The 18,731-nt window shown below is 35.5% G+C and overlaps 1 protein-coding gene across 7 annotated transcripts in view; it reads left to right on the top strand.

The window, feature by feature from the left end:
- The window catches only part of LOC134253316 (uncharacterized), a 158,436-nt gene that overhangs the window by 17,513 nt on the left and 122,192 nt on the right, over positions 1–18,731 (top strand). For all 7 annotated transcript variants that reach the window (XR_009989102.1, XR_009989103.1, XM_062735846.1 and 4 more), the window contains exon 7: positions 10,856–10,999. Coding sequence is in view for 5 of the 7 variants with exons in the window: in XM_062735846.1 (XP_062591830.1) it covers positions 10,856–10,999 (144 nt within the window). In the remaining 2 variants the exon portion in view is untranslated. The remainder of the gene's footprint in view (positions 1–10,855; positions 11,000–18,731) is intronic.

An 18,731-nucleotide genomic window follows, 5' to 3' on the forward strand; every position in this document is an offset into this window, starting at 1 on the left:
TTCAACGAAATTGAACACTTAACAGATGTGAAGGCATTGAATACTCAGTTTATAGACATACTTCCCATTTATTATGCCCCTCTTCGAAGAAGGGAGGGCATATTGCTTTGCTGCTGTCTGTCGGTCGGTCTGTCGGTCCACTTAGTTTCTGTTCATTTTCTTCACAACCGTTGCACATACTGAAATGAAATTTTGTATACAGATATATCACATGAATTTCTAGGTCAAGTTCTGGTTTGGGTACGTTCGCGCCATTTTTGACAGAGTTATACCCCTTGGACTTAGGAAAATTCCAATTATTTGCAGTTTCCGTTCATTTTCATTGCAACCGTTGCACATACTGAGATGAAATTTAGCATACAGATTTATCAGATGAATATCTAGGTCAAGTTCTGTTTTGGGTACAATCGCTCCATTTTTCACTGAGTTATGCCCCTTGGACTTAGAAAAATTTCAATTATTTGCAGTTTCCGCTCATTTTCTATGCAACCGTTGCACATACTGAAATGAAATTTTGTATACAGATGTATCACATTAATATCTAGGTCAACTTCTGTTTAAGGTATGATTGCACCATTTTTGACTGAGTTATGCCCCATAAAAAAAATTCCAATTATTTGCAGATTCCGTTCATTTCTTCACAACCATTGCACATGCTGAGATGAAATTTAGTATACAGATTTATCAGATGAATATCTAGGTCAAGTTCTGTTTTGGGTACAATCGTGCCATTTTTGGCTGAGTTTTGCCCCTTGGACTTGGAAAAATTCCTATTTGGGGGGAGGGGGGCATAAGTGTTTTACAAACATCTCTTGTTACTATTAGTATGTATAGTGGGATGTGTCCTAATTTATGACCTAGAATTTTGGTAAGAGTTATCTCCCATAATTTTAATTAATAAAAAAAATCAATTAAAAAAATTTTAGCCGGTAAAAAAGCTGTTTCAATAGTCATTCTATTTCTAATTAATTCAATGTATCTTTCCACCGCAGGATTTATGGACATTCAAATTATTTGAATTTTTATTCTGAAAAAACGCTTTTTCCCATAGACTTCAATGCAATCTTTTTTAATTAACTACTGCTTAATTAATGAAATTTTTGAAACTTTCTCACGGGCAATCCTTTTCAAATATAAACTGCTTTAATATAATATCAGAGTATTACGTACTTGACACATGTTTAAGGGTAGAGAATTTTAGTCCCATTAGGGATGGAAATCCTTAAATTATAATGAGAGCATTGTGACTGCATCCAAATTTTTTCGTTTTTACTTTGATCACACTTCTTTGCTCATCTGAGTTGAAAGCTTAGCGTCAGCTTTTCTAATCAATTGTTATTGGCTCTTCTGAGCCAAAGGCTCAAAGAGCTAATGCTATGGCCATTTGTGCGGTGTGCGTAAACTTTTTAGAAAATGGGCCATAACTCAAGAACCCCTTGGCCAATCAGTGCCAAATTTGTCACAGCTAGGGTATCCTTGGCCCAAGGGCTACCATTTATACTAAAATAAGGGTTGGGACCCTTAAACAAGGGGAGATGATCAGGAAAACAAAACCAAAAGTACTGGTTGCTAAAAAATCTTCTCCAGAACCACCAGGCAGATTTTCACCAAACTTACATACAAGGATCAGGATATGTTGAAGATTAAAATTTGCACGGGGAATTACCCTGGGGCAAAGGGTGTGGTCTCAAGGTCACTTCAAAGTTGACCTAAATTTACAATTAATAAAAACATGTATATTTTGCTTACTATAAGGACTAGGATCATCAAATCTTGTAAGTTAATGCATCTTAGGACTTCACATCATGTTTACTCAAAAGTAGGTCACGATGACCTACTTTTTAACTTTTGAGGGCATTTGTTTTCAAATTGATTTGAAGGCATATTTCGGACACTTTAAGGCCTATGATCATCAAACTTTGTCAGTTGATGCATCTTGGGTCCTTGAACAATGTCAACTTAAAGTAGGTCACCTTGATCTATTATTTGAATTTTATGGTTAATCTTTTCTAAAACATTTAATCCCATTATTTCAGACACTGGGAGGTTTAGAATCATCAAATCTTGTAAGTTTCTGCATTTTGGAACCTTAAAAGATATTTATGAAAAAGTAGGTCACTGTGACCTACTATTTGAATTTTGCTGGCGTTTGTTTTCAAATTGTTTAAAATGCATATTTTGATTACCTTCAGACCTACGATCATCAAACTTAATCAGTAGATGCATCTTGGCTCTTTAAAAAATGTCGACCAAAATGTAGGTCACAATGACCTGCATTTTGGGTTTTCGGAGAATGTCGATCAAAAAGTAGGTCATAGTGACCTACTTTTGACATTTTGTGGCTATAATTAAGTATCTCTAGTACTTATATATTGACCTAGAATCATCAAACTTTGTCAGTTGATGCATCTTGGGTTTTCGGAGATTGTCGACCAAAAAGTAGGTCACAGTGACCTACTTTTGACATTTTATGGCTATATATTTAAGTATCTCAGGCACTTATTGGCTAAGAATCATCAAACTTTGTCAGTTGAGGCATCTTGGGTTTTCAGATAATGGCGACCAAAAAGTAGGTCATGGTGACCTACTTTTGAATATCTCAGGTACTTATTTACTTAGAATCATCAGTCTTTGTCAATTAATGTATCCTGAGTCCTCAGAAAATTTCAATTAAAAGGTAGGTCACTGTGACCTTCTTTGGTATTTTATAATTATATTATAATACCTTCAGTCTTAACAGGGTATATATTATCAAACTTTGTCAGTTGATGCATTTTGGGTCTTATTATGCTAATAGAGTTGGAATAATAACTTAAAATAGAAGTGATAGATTCTACAATTTATCAGAAGAGCGATTCAAGGCCTTTGGGCCTCTTGTTTACTATTATCTGTCCGTCTTTAACTTTTCACATTTTCAACTTCTTCTCAAGAACCAGGTGGGCTAATTTCAACCAAACTTGGCACAAAGTATCCTTTGGTGAAGGGAATTCAAGTTTGTTCAAATAAAGGGCCATGCCCTTATTCAAGGGGAGATAATTGAGAAATAGTGAAAATTTGATGGTATGTTTTAAAAATCTTCTTCTCAAGAACCACTGTGCCACTATCCATCGGTAAAGAAAATTCCAAATTTTATAAAATAAAGGGTGAAGCCCCCTTAATAAGAGGAGATAATCAAGTATCGTTTTATAATTAACTCATGGGTCGCTATTGGTTTTCTGGTCACTGGTTGAGATTTGATGGTTACTTTGGTCACAGCTAGTTTAATTATCAGTCATTCTAAAAAAACATGACCAATTAAGGTTTTCTATGTCGCTTACAAATATACCACTCTAATATCTTGACTATAAATTTTATGATCGTTTTCAACTGTAAGTCTCAACATACACACATGATTTTGTAAATATTTACCTATATGTATGCAGTTCAAGTTTCCATAAGAATATAATGTAATGTTGAAAAACAAATTCAATTGCAAATCTTCATGTCGCTTCATTTATTTACAATTTTATTTAAGATGGAATTCTCAGCCCTAGAAGAGTCCCAAACAGATTGTGATGAATGTTACCAAAAGTTTTTTATCCTACATAAAATGAAATCAAACCACTTCTTGCAAAGAAATGCATGGATCTCTTTCATGCAAAATCATTGCATGTTGCTAAAAATTGATTAACTTCGGTAACAATCTGATTAAAATACAGATCTCTACATAGCACAAAGTGCTCTCTGCGTATTTTAATCATATTGCTTTGGTAACCATTTTTAGCTCACCTGAGCCAAAGGCTTTTCAGATCACATTTTGTCCATCGTCCGTCCGGCTGTCTAGCTGTCCGTCTGTCTGTCTGTCCATCTGTAACTTTATCACATTTTCTACTTCTTCTCAAGAAGTTCACTGGGCAGATTTTGACTAAACTTGAAACAAAGCATCCTTAGGTGAAGTAAAAATTAAATTGTTAAAATGAAGGGCCAAGTCCCCTCACAAGGGGAGATAATCAAGAAAAGACAAAAAAAGGGTCGGGTCATTAAAAAATCTTCCTCTCAAGAACCACAGGGCCAGAAAAGTTGAAACTTGTGTGGAAGCATCCTGGGGTAGTGTAGATTCTAAATTTTTCAAATGATGACCTCTGGGGGCAGGGCGGGGATGCAATAAGGAATCAAAGTTTTACTTAGAAATATGTAGGAAAATCTTTAAAAATCTTCTTCTCTAGAACCACAGGGCCAGAAAAGCTGAAACTTATGTGGAAGCATAGTTGGGTAGTGTAGATTCTAAATTGTTTAAATCATGACGCCCGTGTGTAGGGCGGGGCCGCAATAGGGAATCAAAGTTTTACATAGAAATATATAGGAAAAAATCTTCTTCTCAAGAACCACAGGGCCAAAAAAGCTGAAACTTATGTGGAAGCATCCTAGGGAATTGCAGATTCTAAATTGTTCAAATCATGACCCCCCCCCAGGGGGGGGGGTACATAGAAATATATAGGAAAAATCTTTGAAAATCTTTTTCTCCAGAATCACAGGGCCATGGAAGCATCCTTGGGTAGTGTAGATTCTAAATTGTTCAAATCATGACCCCCGGGGTAGGGGGGCCACAATAGGGAATCAAAGTTTTACATAAAAATTTATGTGGAAGCATACTGGGATAATGTAGATTTTAAATTGTCCTAATTATGACCCATGGGGTAGGATGGGGTCACAGTAGGTATTACAAGGGGGAAATCTGGTAAAGAACATCATGGTCCAAGCCTCTCAGGTGAGCCATGTGGCCCATGAGCCTCTTGTTTTAAAATTTCACGAACAGAATGCAGATTTCAAAAAGAGCTGAAACTTATCTGAAAGTGACCACGGAACCTTATATCCTTGATTTAATAGCGAGTCAGGTCATTTTCGAAATAAAATGAATTACAGAAAAACTGTTGTCTCTCTTAAAGATTTAACTTCCGTAATGGTATTTCAGGAAAATTTTTGCATTAAAGGTATACCATTTTTAAGGTAGGATTTTCTCAAATTTTCTTGTATTTAAAAATTAATGAAATTTTCTCAGAATGAAGAGGACAATACAGTAAAACTCGGTTATAACGAAGTTACTGGGACCTGTGAAATTACTTCACTATATCCGTAATTCGTTATAACCGTATAAAAAAATTATTAATTTATATAGCTGGGGCTCCAAGATGACTTCTCTATATCCGTAAATTCGCAATATCCGTGTTCGTACTAAACGAGTTTTGCTGTATCGCTAAGTGACAGTATCACTGAGATTAAATTTGACTGTTTAATATTAGAGGCAAGGTCATGTCAAGGTCATTACCTTTTACCTGGACAATTAGAATAAAAATTCCTGTTGCCAATCGCGCGATCCCTTCTGGTATTTCATACATATATATATAGCAGGGGTGTGCAATTAGAAAAATCATTTACTAGCCCATGGGCTAGTAGCAGCTTTAAAGTTACTAGCCCAAATATATGGGCAAAAATTTAAATAAAATGAAATTAATTGTTGAAAAAGTCAGGGTACTGAGGTAATTCTCTTTAAATTTAATGTATAATTCTCACTATTAAAATAAATCATGTATAAATTTTTATGAAAGAAAATTAAAATGAATTTAAATAAATCATCTTCCCTTCTTCTAAACATTGCACTAGCAGCAGCTCATTTATAATGAAATTAAATTTATTTTGTTTTCATGTTAGATCATTAAATACACTAGAAATATATTTTATGTGAGTCACAAAACACTTATTTTTCAGTTGATTGAGTGATTGTAAATATTTTAATGAGATATCTGCATGTATTTACCATAAGCGAAGGAATAGAGGAAATTCGGATTAAGAAAAAAACGATCGTTTTTGGAAGTAAATAAGTCAGGTAGTACTGCAAAACAGAAAGATTATTGAGATTTATTGACAGTTGGAGCATATTGTCTGGAAAATATTCACTGGTTGGGAATTTAATAGCAAAAAACCAGTGAAAATATCGGTTGTGCTTTTCATGTATTGTGTGTAGTTATAATTTTTACTAGCCCGACGGGCTACCTCCTTGCAGAAAATCACTCGCCCGAACCCAAAAAATGGTAGCCCCGGTGTCATATAATATATTGAACCCCGTGATATTTTGAACCCGGGTTCAATTTGAATATTGAACCCCCCTATAAAATATTGAACCCGGGGTTCAAAATATTATGGCCATAAAATATTGAGTCCCCCTTCCCTTTTAATTTATGAAGGAGGGGGGTTCAAAATATTATGGCCATGAAATATTGATCGAGTCCCCCTGTCCTTCTTATTTTACAGAGGGGGGTTCAAAATATTATGGCCATAAAATATTGAGTCCCCCTTCCCATTTAATTTATGAGGGAGGTGGTTCAAAATATTATGGCCATAAAATATTGAGTCCCCCTGTCCTTTTATGTTAAGAAGGAGGGGGGTTCAAGATATTATGGCCATAAAATATTGAGTCCCCTGTCCATTGAATTTCACAGGGAGGGGGGTTCAAAATATAATGGTCATCAAATCTTCAGTCACCCTATTGAACTGTTTTGAAAAGGGAGTGATGATATAATATGCCTGCAAATAATCTAAAACCCTTCTCCCACTTACACACTTCCACTACTTGAGAGTAGGGTATCTTTATAATAAAACTTATTTTTTCGTCCACATTCATGCAAAAAATCTTAAAAGAATTGAGGATAGGATAATATAATCATAATATTGAAGTGTACAATAGTTACCTAGGAAATAAAAAAAAATTGTTTTTTTTTACTATTAAACCCACAATATTCTACATCAAATAACTATAAATATACACATGTATCATGATGTCTGATAGAAAATACAGATACATTTATTTCTGTGTTTTTCATTGAAGCCCATAAGGTATTTATTAGGGCCCCGCAAGAATTTGCGGGTGCCCTATAGTAATCACTCTGTCCGTCTGTCTGTCATTCTTCTGTCCACAAATTTTCTGTTTTTTCCTAATAACTTTTTTTATGGTTGTCCAATTAAGTTCAAATTTGGTATGGTAGTGCAGTAGGCAAAAAGACATATTTTGATGCTAGGTTTGTTTCTCTATGTCCTCTGGTTTGGAGCAGGGGTGGTGGGGTAGATTCCTTAACTTTATATAAGAATGCATTGGCAAAGAGAGATAACTGCTAAAGATGTTCCCCATTGTAAACTGAATACTGCAATTAGTCTCTTGGGATTAATTAACTTTCCTCCTGAAGAAAATCCAAAGCATTATCTTTATCTGTCACATTGAGATGAATTACCACCTCTGCCTGCAAATGAAAGAAGAAGGTACAGTTTCAATACAAATAAAGCCCTATATTTTTCTAAAATATGAAAGTGATATAAGAAATTAAAATTCTTGTTTTCTGAACAATAGTAATTCTCTGCAGTGAGAATACACAATTGGTTTTTTCTCATATGACCTCCTAAATGCCAATTGTGACGTCATTAACTTGTGCATTTTCCCGTATTTTCTTAAAAAGTTGCAGAAGACCTCAATTTTCAGTGGAATTTTCTTTTAGAAAACATACTCTGCCACCGTCGCCCGGAAAGATTTTTAGATATGTGATTTTTCATAGCTGTTTGCACAATAAATCCGAAATTCAAAGCGGGCGACGGTGGCAGACATTATTTTCTAAAGGAAAATTAGCACAGAAATGAGTCATTCTGCATTAAACTTGAAAATGTACCAAATTAATGACGTCATATTTCAAGAAAGGCTCTTCTTCATGCCATATTCTTTAATGATTTATCATATTCATCTACTCAACTATTGTTAAAGCCAATTTCATATCTTTTTAATAACATTAAATTTTTAGGGCACAATAAAGCTCAAACCGTACCGTCTTCTTTGTTTTGAAGTTAAGTCAATTTGGAATGCTTTGAACACCCTGAAATGTGGATTTAAGTATAATGAAGGTTTATACGTGTACTTTATTTTTGTTAAAATATCCTGTACAATGAGTTCTGATTTCATTGAATTCTAAAAACAAGAAATAGATTTAAGAAGATATAAGATTAAGAAGATAAATTTTTAAGGTAACCTCATTCTATCATTAATGAAATATTTCTTATAATTGTAAATTTAAAAGAAAATGATGAGAGAGAAGTACAATTTATTCTTTGGGATTAATTATCTAGCCTGCTGTAGAAAATTTAGAAGGCTTATCTTTAGCTGTCACTTTCAGATAAAAGAAAACCTTTGTCTGCAACTGCTGTTTGTTTTTAAGTTAAGGTCAATCCTTCATGATATTTGCATTCATTAATGGCTGGCATTTTGTATAATGAGTTGTTCTTTACTGCCTTATGTAAATACAAGGATATTATTTACAGCCTTTTGGATATTCAGGTATTATCTTGAAATTTTAAGAATATAGTTGCTTCTTCATCATATATTTTTTAATCATTCCGTAAGCTGCAGCCCTATAATTCTATCCCATGGCGGGGCCCTTGCTGACTGGTCAGTTTTCTAGTTCATTTTTGTTTAAATTGTATGTAAATGTAATTTACAATACGACATTAAAGGAAAATTTAAGGAGCAATATGCTATTGAATAAGAAAGGTATCCCCCTCCCCCATAAATTAAAAGGACAGGGGCCTCAATATTTTATGGCCATAATATTTTGAATCCCCTCAATGTAAAATAAAAGGGCAGGGGGACTCAATATTTTATGGCCATAATATTTTGAACCCCCTCCCTCTTAACTTAAAAGGACATGGGGGTTCAATATTTTATGGCCATGATATTTTGAACCCCCTCCATGTAAAATAAAAGGGCAGGGGGGGTTCAATATTTTATGGCCATAATATTTTGGACCCCCTCCCTGTAAAATAAAAGGGCAGGGGGACTCAATATTTTAAGGCCATAACATTTTGAACCCCCCTCCCTCTTAACTAAAATGGGCTAGGGACACAATATTTTATGGCCATAATATTTTGACCCCCCCCCCTCCCTCTTAACTTAAAAGGACAAGGGGTCTCAATATTTTATGACCATAATATTTTGGACCCCCTCCCTGTAAAATAAAAGGGCAGGGGGACTCAATATTTTAAGGCCATAACATTTTGAACCCCCCTCCCTCTTAACTAAAATGGGCTAGGGACACAATATTTTATGGCCATAATATTTTGAACCCCCCTCCCTCTTAACTTAAAAGGACAAGGGGCCTCAATATTTTATGACCATAATATTTTGAATCCCCCTCCCTGTAAAGTAAAAGGGCAGGGGAGGACTCAATATTTTATGGCCATAATATTTTGAACCCCCCTCCCTGTAAAATAAAAGGGCAGGGGGACTCAATATTTTATGGCCATAATATTTTGAACCCCCCTCCCTGTAAAATAAAAGGGCAGGGGGACTCAATATTTTATGGCCATAATATTTTGAACCCCCTCCCTGTAAAAGTAAAAGGGCAGGGGGACTCAATATATTATGGCCATAATATTTTGAACCCCCCTCCCTCTTAACTTAAAAGGGCAGGGGGGGGGGTCAATATTTTATGGCCATAATATTTTGAACCCCCCACCCTGTAAAATAAAGGGGCAGGGGGACTCAATATTGTATGGCCATAATATTTTGAACCCCCCTCCCTTTAAAAGTAAGTTGGCAAAGGGACTCAATATTTTATGGCCATAATATTTTGAACCCCTCCCTCTTCAATGAAAAAGGTAGGGGTTCAATATTTTAAAAGGGGGTTCAATATATCGCATCGAAAAAGTGAACCCGGGTTCAAAATATTATGCGATATATTGAACCCCGGTCAATATATTCTAGTATCAAAATATTATGCTACACTGGGCGTCGGGCGATGCTAATTGCATACTCCTGTATAGGATCTATAAGATGATATTACTCAATTGACATAAATAGTATAACTAAAATGGATATTGGCTAATCCAAATTTTCTATACTTTTCTTAAATTTTTAGGATAAATTAGTTATTTTTATATGCACCCTATATCTAAATTTTTCTCATTTTCACATATAATAAAGTTGTCAAAGATACAAAATTATACAAAAACAAAAAGTTTTCATCGTTTACTTGGAGAGAGATAACACTTTTTAGCTCACCTGAGCCGAAGGCTCAAGTGAGCTTTTCTGATCAAAATTTGTCCGTCGTCTGTTGTTGTCTTTGTCATCGTTGTTGTCGTTAACTTTTCACATTTTCATCTTCTCAAGAACCACTTGGTAAATTTTACCCAAACTTGCTACAAAGTATCCTTGGGTAACGGGGATTCAAGTTCGTTCAAATGAAGGGCCTGAAGCCTTCTTTAAAGGGGAGATAATTATGAATTATTGAAAATTAATGGCATTTTAAAAAAATCTTCTGAAGAAGAACCACTGGGCCATGAAATTTCAGATTCATGCGAAACTTCATGAATCTTTTTTTAGTGTTCTATACTGAACAAATGAAACTAAAAATTGGTCAAATTCTGCGTTTTTAAAAAAATAATAAGGCTTGATCAAGCATTAACTTTCGTGCTTTGTAAGCAGGAACCAGTATGTACTGATCATGTAATCTAATACTTTTTTCACTTCTGGATTATTGAAAATAGAAGAATAGATGATTTACAAATTGTCCCTCAATCTTTTTAATACTAATCTTTTTAAGAAATATCCAGAAAAAAACTTTAAAAGTCTTCTTTTCAAGAACCACTGGGCCAGAAAATTTAAACTTACATAGAGACATCCTGGGGTAGTGTAGAATCTAAATTGTTCAAATCATGACCCCTAGGGGTAGGCAGAGTAACAATAGGGAAGTTTTACAAAGAAAAAAGGGTTAACTAATAGTATTTCATTGTTAAAAATACACTTATATTACCAAATTATTTTTATACCATACATTTTTTGTAGATGTTATTTCAAGACCAGACATACATTTTTTGGAGTACAGATTTCATGAAAGAGGCCTTTTGATTCAATTGATGCCCAAAGAGACTGATGAGCAGGTGGATGCAGTTATAAAATTTTCGAACAGCAATCATAGTGCAGGCCCAGGTATGCTACTCTTTATTCATCTTTCTACTACCTTTTTAGCTCACCTGAGCCAAAGGCTCAAGTGAGCTTTTCTGATCACAATTTGTCCGTTGTCTGTCGTTGTAGTCGTCGTTGTCGTCGTTGTCGTCGTTGTCGTCGTCGTCGTCGTTGTAAACTTTTCACATTTTCATCTTATTATCAAGAACCACAGGGCCAAATTCAACCAAACTTGGTACAGAGTATCCTTGGGTGAAGGGGATTTAAATTTGTTCAAATAAAGGGCCAAGTCCTTTTCCAAGGGGAGATAATCATGAATTTATTAAAAATAAATGGCATTTTTTAAAAATCTTCTTCTCAAGAACCACTGGGCCAGGAAAGATGAAACTCATGTGGAATCATCCTCAGGTAGTGTAGATTCAAGTTTGTTCAAATCATGACCCCCGGGGCAAGGGTGGGGCCAAAATGGCCGACCCAATTTTTACATAGGAATATATAGGAAATATCTTTTAAACATCTTCTTCTCCAGAACCACTAGGCCAGGAAAGATGAAACTCATGTTGAATCATCCTCAGGTAGTGTAGATTCAAGTTTGTTCAAATCATGACCCCCGGGGCAAGGATGGGGCCAAAATGGCCGACCCAAGTTTTACATAGGAATATATAGGAAAAATCTTTAAAAATCTTCTCCTCCAGAACCACTAGGCCAGGAAAGATGAAACTCATAAGGAATCATCCTCAGGTAGTGTAGATTCAAGTTTGTTCAAATCATGACCCCCGGGGCAAGGGTGGGGCCAAAATGGCCGACCCAAGTTTTACATAGGAATATATATAGGAAAAATCTTTAAAAATCTTCTCCTTCAGAACCACTAGGCCAGGAAAGATGAAACTCATGTGGAATCATCCTCAGGTAGTGTAGATTCAAGTTTGTTCAAATCATGACCCCCGGGGCAAGGGTGGGGTCAAAATGGCCGACCCAAGTTTTACATAGGAATATATAGGAAAAGTCTTTAAAAATCTTCTCCTCCAGAACCACTAGGCCAGGAAAGATGAAACTCATGTGGAATCATCCTCAGGTAGCGTAGATTCAAGTTTGTTCAAATCATGACCCCCGGGGCAAGGGTGGGGTCAAAATGGCCGACCCAAGTTTTACATAGGAATATATAGGAAAAATCTTTAAAAATCTTCTCCTCCTGAACCACTAGGCCAGGAAAGATAAAACTCATGTGGAATCATCCTCAGGTAGCGTAGATTCAAGTTTGTTCAAATCATGACCCCCAGGGCAAGGGTGGGGCCAAAATGAACGATCAAAGTTTTGCATAGGAATTTACAGGAAAAATCTTTTAAAATCTTCTTCTCCAGAACCACTAGGCCAGGAAAGATGAAACTCATGTGGAATCATCCTCAGGTAGCGTAGATTCAAGTTTTCAAATCATGACCCCAGAGGGTAGGGTGGGGCCAAAATGAACGATCAAAGTTTTACATAGGAATATATAGAGAAACCTTTTAAAATCTTTTCAAGAACTTCAAATCCATGCTTAGTGATATTTTTATGGAATCATCCTCAGGTAGTGTAAATTCATGTTTGTTCAAACCATGACCCCCTATGAGGTTAAAATTCATGTAAGCCCCCTCTCCCCCCCCCCTTTCCCCCCAAACTCAGTAAACTTTCAGTAGGGATCTGATATGTGCTTATTCCTAGCAAATTGCTCAGGTGAGCGATGTGGCCCCTGGGCCTCTTGTTGAAATTGGAATTTTATTAGGCCACATAAACTTAAAATTTAGATTCTCATCCTAATTTTCTTAAAAATTAGGGTGGGTGGGCGGATTTTATTTTTTATTTTTATAAATGAAAGTATCAACAAAACATGGACTCTTTGAAGACATTTTTCTTTTCCATTATGTTATGCCAATATGAATAGATTTTATTACGTCACCTGAGTCACTCAGGTGACCTATTGCTATCCGTTTTCGTCCGTCGTCGTCTGTCGTGTGTTCACATTTGAGCATTTTCAACTTCTTCTCTGAAACCACTGAACCAATTTCAACCAAATTTAGTATACAGCATTTATGGGTGCAAGGTAACAAAAATTATGAATTTTATGGTCCCTGCCCCCCTGGGCCTGAGGGGTGGGGCCAAATCACTAAAATGAATTAAATCTTTAAAAATCTTCTTCTTTACTCCTGGACATCGATCAGGCAAACTGTTGGCATGAATGTAATGAGCATTGAGTCCTCTGCCAAAAATTGTGAAATTCATGGCCCCAGGGTCAGGGGTCCTAGTGATAGGGCGGGGCTATTTAGATTATATAGTGAAAATGCATTAATTCTTTGAACTTTTTTTTCTCTGCTCCTGGGTATTAAATAAACTAACTAAGTACATAGTTATGATGAGCAAGAGTGCTTATTCCAAAATTTTGAATTTTATGGCCCCAGGGCCAGAGGTTCTGGTGTTAGTGTTGGGCTCAATTGATTATATAGTGAAAATGCATTAATTCTTTGAAAATCTTCTTCTCTGCTCCTGGGTATTCAATAAACTAACTAAATACATAGTTATAATGAGCAAGAATGCCTCAACCAAATTTGTGAATTTTATGACCCCAGGGTCAGGGGTTCTGGTGTTAAGGTGGGGCTGGATTGATTACATAGTGAAAATACATTAAATCTTTGAAAATCTTTTTCTCTGCTTCTGGGTATTAAATAAACTAACTTAGTATATAGTTATTATGAGCAAGAGTGCCTCAACAAAATTTGTGAATTTCATGGCCCCTGTGTCAGGGGTTTTGCCATTTGGTGTAAGGGGGGCTCTTTTGATTATATAGTGAAAATACATTAATTCTTTTAAAGTCTTTTCTTTTGCTTCTGGGTATTATGCCAGTGATCCAAATATATATATTTATGATGTAGAAAGGTACATCTAGCAAAATTGTGAATTTCATGCTCCCTGGTCAGGGGTATCGGGGTTAAGGGGGGTACATAGATTGAAAATGAATTAATGCTTTGAAATCTGTTTTTAGCTCACCTGAGCCGAAGGCTCAAGTGAGCTTTTCTGATCACATTTTGTCCGGCGTCCGTCTGTCTGTCCGTCTGTCTGTCTGTCTGTCTGTAAACTTTTCACATTTTCGACTTCTTCTCTAAAACCACTGGACCAATTTCAACCAAACTTCCCACAAAGTATCCTTGGGTGAAGGGGATTCAAGTTTGTTCAAATGAAGGGCCAAGCCCTCTTTTAAAGGGAGATAATTATGAATTAATGAAAAATAAATGGCATCTTTTAAAAATCTTCTTCTCCAGAACCACTGGGCCAGGAAAGATGAAACTCATGTGGAATCATCCTCAGGTAGTGTAGATTCAAGTTTGTTCAAATCATGACCCCCGGGGGTAGGGTGGGGCCACAATGGCCGATCAAAGTGTTACATAGGAATATATGGGAAAAATCTTTAAAAATCTTCTTCTCCAGAACCACTGGGCCAGGAAAGATGAAACTCATGGGGAAGCATCCTCAGGTAGTGTAGATTCAAGTTTGTTCAAATCAAGACACCCAGGGATAGGGCAGGGCCATTATGGGGAGGAGTCAAAGCTATAGTTTAATTATAACATATAGGAATTAATACATAGGGAAAATCTTTTAAACTCTTCTTTCTTAAGAACCACTGGTCCAGAAAGGATGAAACTTATGTGAAAGTTTTTTTTTTTTAGTCTTAATTCTAATTTGTTCAAATCCTGACCCCTTTGGGTAGGATATTGGGTCACAATAGGGAATCAAATTTTTACATAGAAATATATAGGTAAAACCTTTTAAAATCTTCTTCTCAAGAACTACTGAGTCAGAAAAGCTGAAACTAATATGGAAGAATCTTAGATAGAGTAGATTCAAATTTGTTCAAATCATAACATCCAGGGGTTGGGCTGGGCCTTGACATTGAAAGGAGGTCAAAGCTATAAACATGAGATAATATAGCAAAAATAATTAAATAATTTTGAATAATTAAAATATTCCTTTAAATATTACTGTGACTTTGAATACTGTTATGAAAAAATTAATAAAATTATAAAAACAAGCTTAACACCGATATATAAGTAATTTTTCCTTTGTTTAGAATATATTATATTTCAATCAGGTTCGATATCCAATTACCTTGAAAACGAGGCTTCCTGTTGTGGCCATATTGGAAGAAAATAGCGGAATATTCAATTCAATTCAATAAGTCTGTGTAATATCGTGGTAGTTTATAAGCAATAATCGGTTTCATATTAGCTGTATGAAGGTAATGTGATGTATTTATTTACAAAAGAGAAATACACAACCCGTATTTGTAGAAAATAATGAGACAGACGATGTAAATGAGGGAAGTATTTTATTTAAAACTCCATGATATAAGCGGTAATTAAACACTATCAGCCCGTACTGCGATCTTTAAAATCTAAATAGAATCGTTTTTCATAGCCTAACAATCAAATTAATGAAAATAAGAAATACGAAAACAGTGTGTTTTTTAGCTCACCTGAGCCGAAGGCTCAAGTGAACTTTTCTGATTAAAATTTGTCCGTTGTCTGTCGTCGTCGTTGTTGTTGGCGTTGTAAACTTTTTACATTTTCATCTTCTTCTCAAGAACCCCTTGGCCAGTTTCAATCAAACTTGCCACAAAGTATCCTTAGGTGAAGGGGATTCAAGTTTGTAAAAATGAAGGGCCACGCCCTTATTCAAGTGGAGATAATTTGGAAATAGTGAAAATTTGGTGGTATGTTTTAAAAATCTTCTTCTCAAGAACCACTGTGCCAGGAAAGATGGAACTTATATGGAAGCATCCTCAGGTAGTGTAGATTCAAGTTTGTTCAAATCATAACCCCTGGGGGTAGGGCGGGGCCACAATGGCCGATCAAAGTTATACATAGAAATATATAGGGAAATTCTTTAAAAATCTTCTTCTCAAGAATAGTAAAGGCATGAATGATCATATTTATATGGAAGCATCCTCAGGTAGTGTAGATTCAAGTTTGTTCAAATCATGACCCCCGGGGGTAGGGCAGGGCCACAATGGCCGATCAAAGTTTTACATAGAAATATATAGGAAAATTCTTTAAAAATCTTCTTCTGAAGAACCACTGTGCCAGGAAAGATGAAACTTTTATGGAAGCATCCTCAGGTAATGTAGATTCAAGTTTGTTCAAATCATGACCCCAGGGGGTAGGGCGGGGCCACAATGGCCGATCAAAGTTTTACATAGAAATATATAGGGAAATTCTTCAAAACTCTTCTTCTCAACATGCTCAAGTATAGCAAAGGCATGAATGATCATATTTATATGGAAGCATCCTCAGGTAGTGTAGATTCAAGTTTGTTCAAATCATGACCCCCAGGGTAGGGCAGGGCTACAATGGCCGATCAAAGTTTTACATAGAAATTTATAGGGAAATTCTTGAAAAATTTTCCTCTGAAGAATAGCAAAGCCATGATTAGTCATATTTATATGGAAGCATCCTTAGTTAGTGTAGATTCAAATTTTTTCAAATCACAACCCCTGAGGGTAGGGTGGGACCACAACATGGAATCCAAGTTTTACTTAGAAATATGTTGAAAAATTCTTTAAAAATCTTCTTTTCATGAATGGCAAAGCCATGATTAGTCATATTTATATGGAAGCATTCTCATGTAGTGTAGATTCAAGTTTGTTCAAATCATACCCTCTCCCCTTTAAGGATTGGTTGGAACCACTTTTGGGTTTAAACTTTTCAATAATAAACTGATTTCTGCTTTTTTTCAAGCTACAGTACTCAGGTGAGCGATGTGGCCCATGGGCCTCTTGTTTAGTTATTAATCAACCATTTTATGATAAAATTTCCAAAAGTTTGAAATATGTGGCCCCACCAGGGTCAGTGGTTCCTTTAAGGCGGGATGCACAACTGGTTTGAAGTGGAAGTCTATTTTCTCTTTGTTACTCTGTTCTACGGTCCCCTTGTGAAAATAGACCAGGAAATCCCAAGATTTCCTGAGATTTTCTCAGGATATCTTGGTTAAAAATCCCAGGAAATCTTAAGATTATCCTGGTACCTGACCTAAGGAATTGTCAGGATGGTATTGGAACAAGGATTTCTCAGGATTTCACAGGACATCCTGGTAAAGCAAAATATCCTGATATGTCTAGAGAATTCCTGGGACACAATTATCCTGACTTCAGGAATATTTCACATGTTTCATGGTAGTACTAAAATCCTGGGATGTCTTGAGATTTCCTGGGATTACAATCCTGTCATAATCCTGGCCTCAGTTTGACTTTGTAGTTTAAAAATCCTGGGATATCTTGAGATATTCCTGAGATCAACAATCCCCTTATTGTCATAACGACCTCTGGGATTTTGTCACTTTTTTCAAAAACAGGTTCAAGTTCTCAAAATGCAAATGGACAATGTCTCTCTGTACATTTAAAAGACAAAAGAATTATTATTTATGCAAATTATTCTTTAATCATTTTCGCTTTGGAACTTAAAAAGTCTTTCATGATGCAAGGAATGGTGGTAAAACTGACTCCTGGGATGCATTCTGTTATTAGGCCTGTAATGTAAATTAAGTTACTTTATTTAATTATTCTAAAACAATCACAATAATGTTTATATTAATGGTCAAAATCCTAAAAAAAGATATAATATTTTTCATAGTTCAGTTGGTCATGAAATTTGAATAAAAAAAATCATATATGCATCAATATTAAATTAAGCAAATTACACTGAAAGAAATAATATATAAAATACTGCACTGAGCTGTGTACTATAATAATGTACATTAGGCCATGTTTATATTTAGTTCTTAAAAGAAACTACAGAGAATCTGCAATAATTGTTCAGGAAAAAATTTGATCATATATTAAAAACTATTTATAAAACATTAATTACATCATGTCATGATGTAAATCATGTACATATATTTTACACATGCATTGTATTTACTGATAACATACTGTATTTATATCTAAAAATTAAGTACTGATTTACTGTTAACACAGAGGTTAAAATACTATGCTATATAATCATAGTAATCAGAAATGAGGGATGGACATACAAATTTAAGCCCATGCACTTACCCTTTTCAGAGCATTCTTTAGTACCACCAACAAATCTTTGAAATTTTCCTCTCCCTGCATCCAGGTCATTCGTATCTTCAATATTTCCTCATCTCATGGACATAGACACAATCAACTTTTAATTTATATTGACATCTAGTTCAATATGGTGATGGCATATTGTATTTCCCAAAGCATATTTCACTTCTTTACTCAGTGTAAATACTTCATGTTCCTCACAAACATTCCAGTTTGCATTGAAATTTTGAACTGGTCTGAGAAGGCGCACAAATTCTGACTGGCTCTCCTCATTGGATACTGCCCTAGTTTAAGTAATTGTGGGGGGCACAACAGGTTGTTTAGGTGAGGAAAGCCTTTGCAAATTGATGGGATGAAGATTAGAAGGTCAATAAATGACAGAAACTCCTGCCTGGCCCCCAATCATTTGTGATGCTTTCATCAGAAAGAATTAACACTTAACACATGGGCAATTGTAATTAAGGGACCACATAGAGATATTGAGTCTTGAGTTCAGGATATTCTATGACTTTGAATTGAACAGTCCTGATCTCAAGATATACCAGGTCTTATTTGATTCCGTTTGTTTTAGTCCAGAAAATATCAAAAGTCATGAGATTTCTTTGTGTCAGGAATTGATCTCTTCTGAAAGACCTGAAAAATCCTGGGAAGATCCTGTTC

This window comes from Saccostrea cucullata, unplaced genomic scaffold (assembly GCF_032062105.1).
Source record: "Saccostrea cucullata isolate Sc308-1 unplaced genomic scaffold, CSIRO_AGI_Scuc_v1 ctg176, whole genome shotgun sequence".
Lineage (NCBI taxonomy): Eukaryota > Metazoa > Mollusca > Bivalvia > Ostreida > Ostreidae > Saccostrea > Saccostrea cuccullata.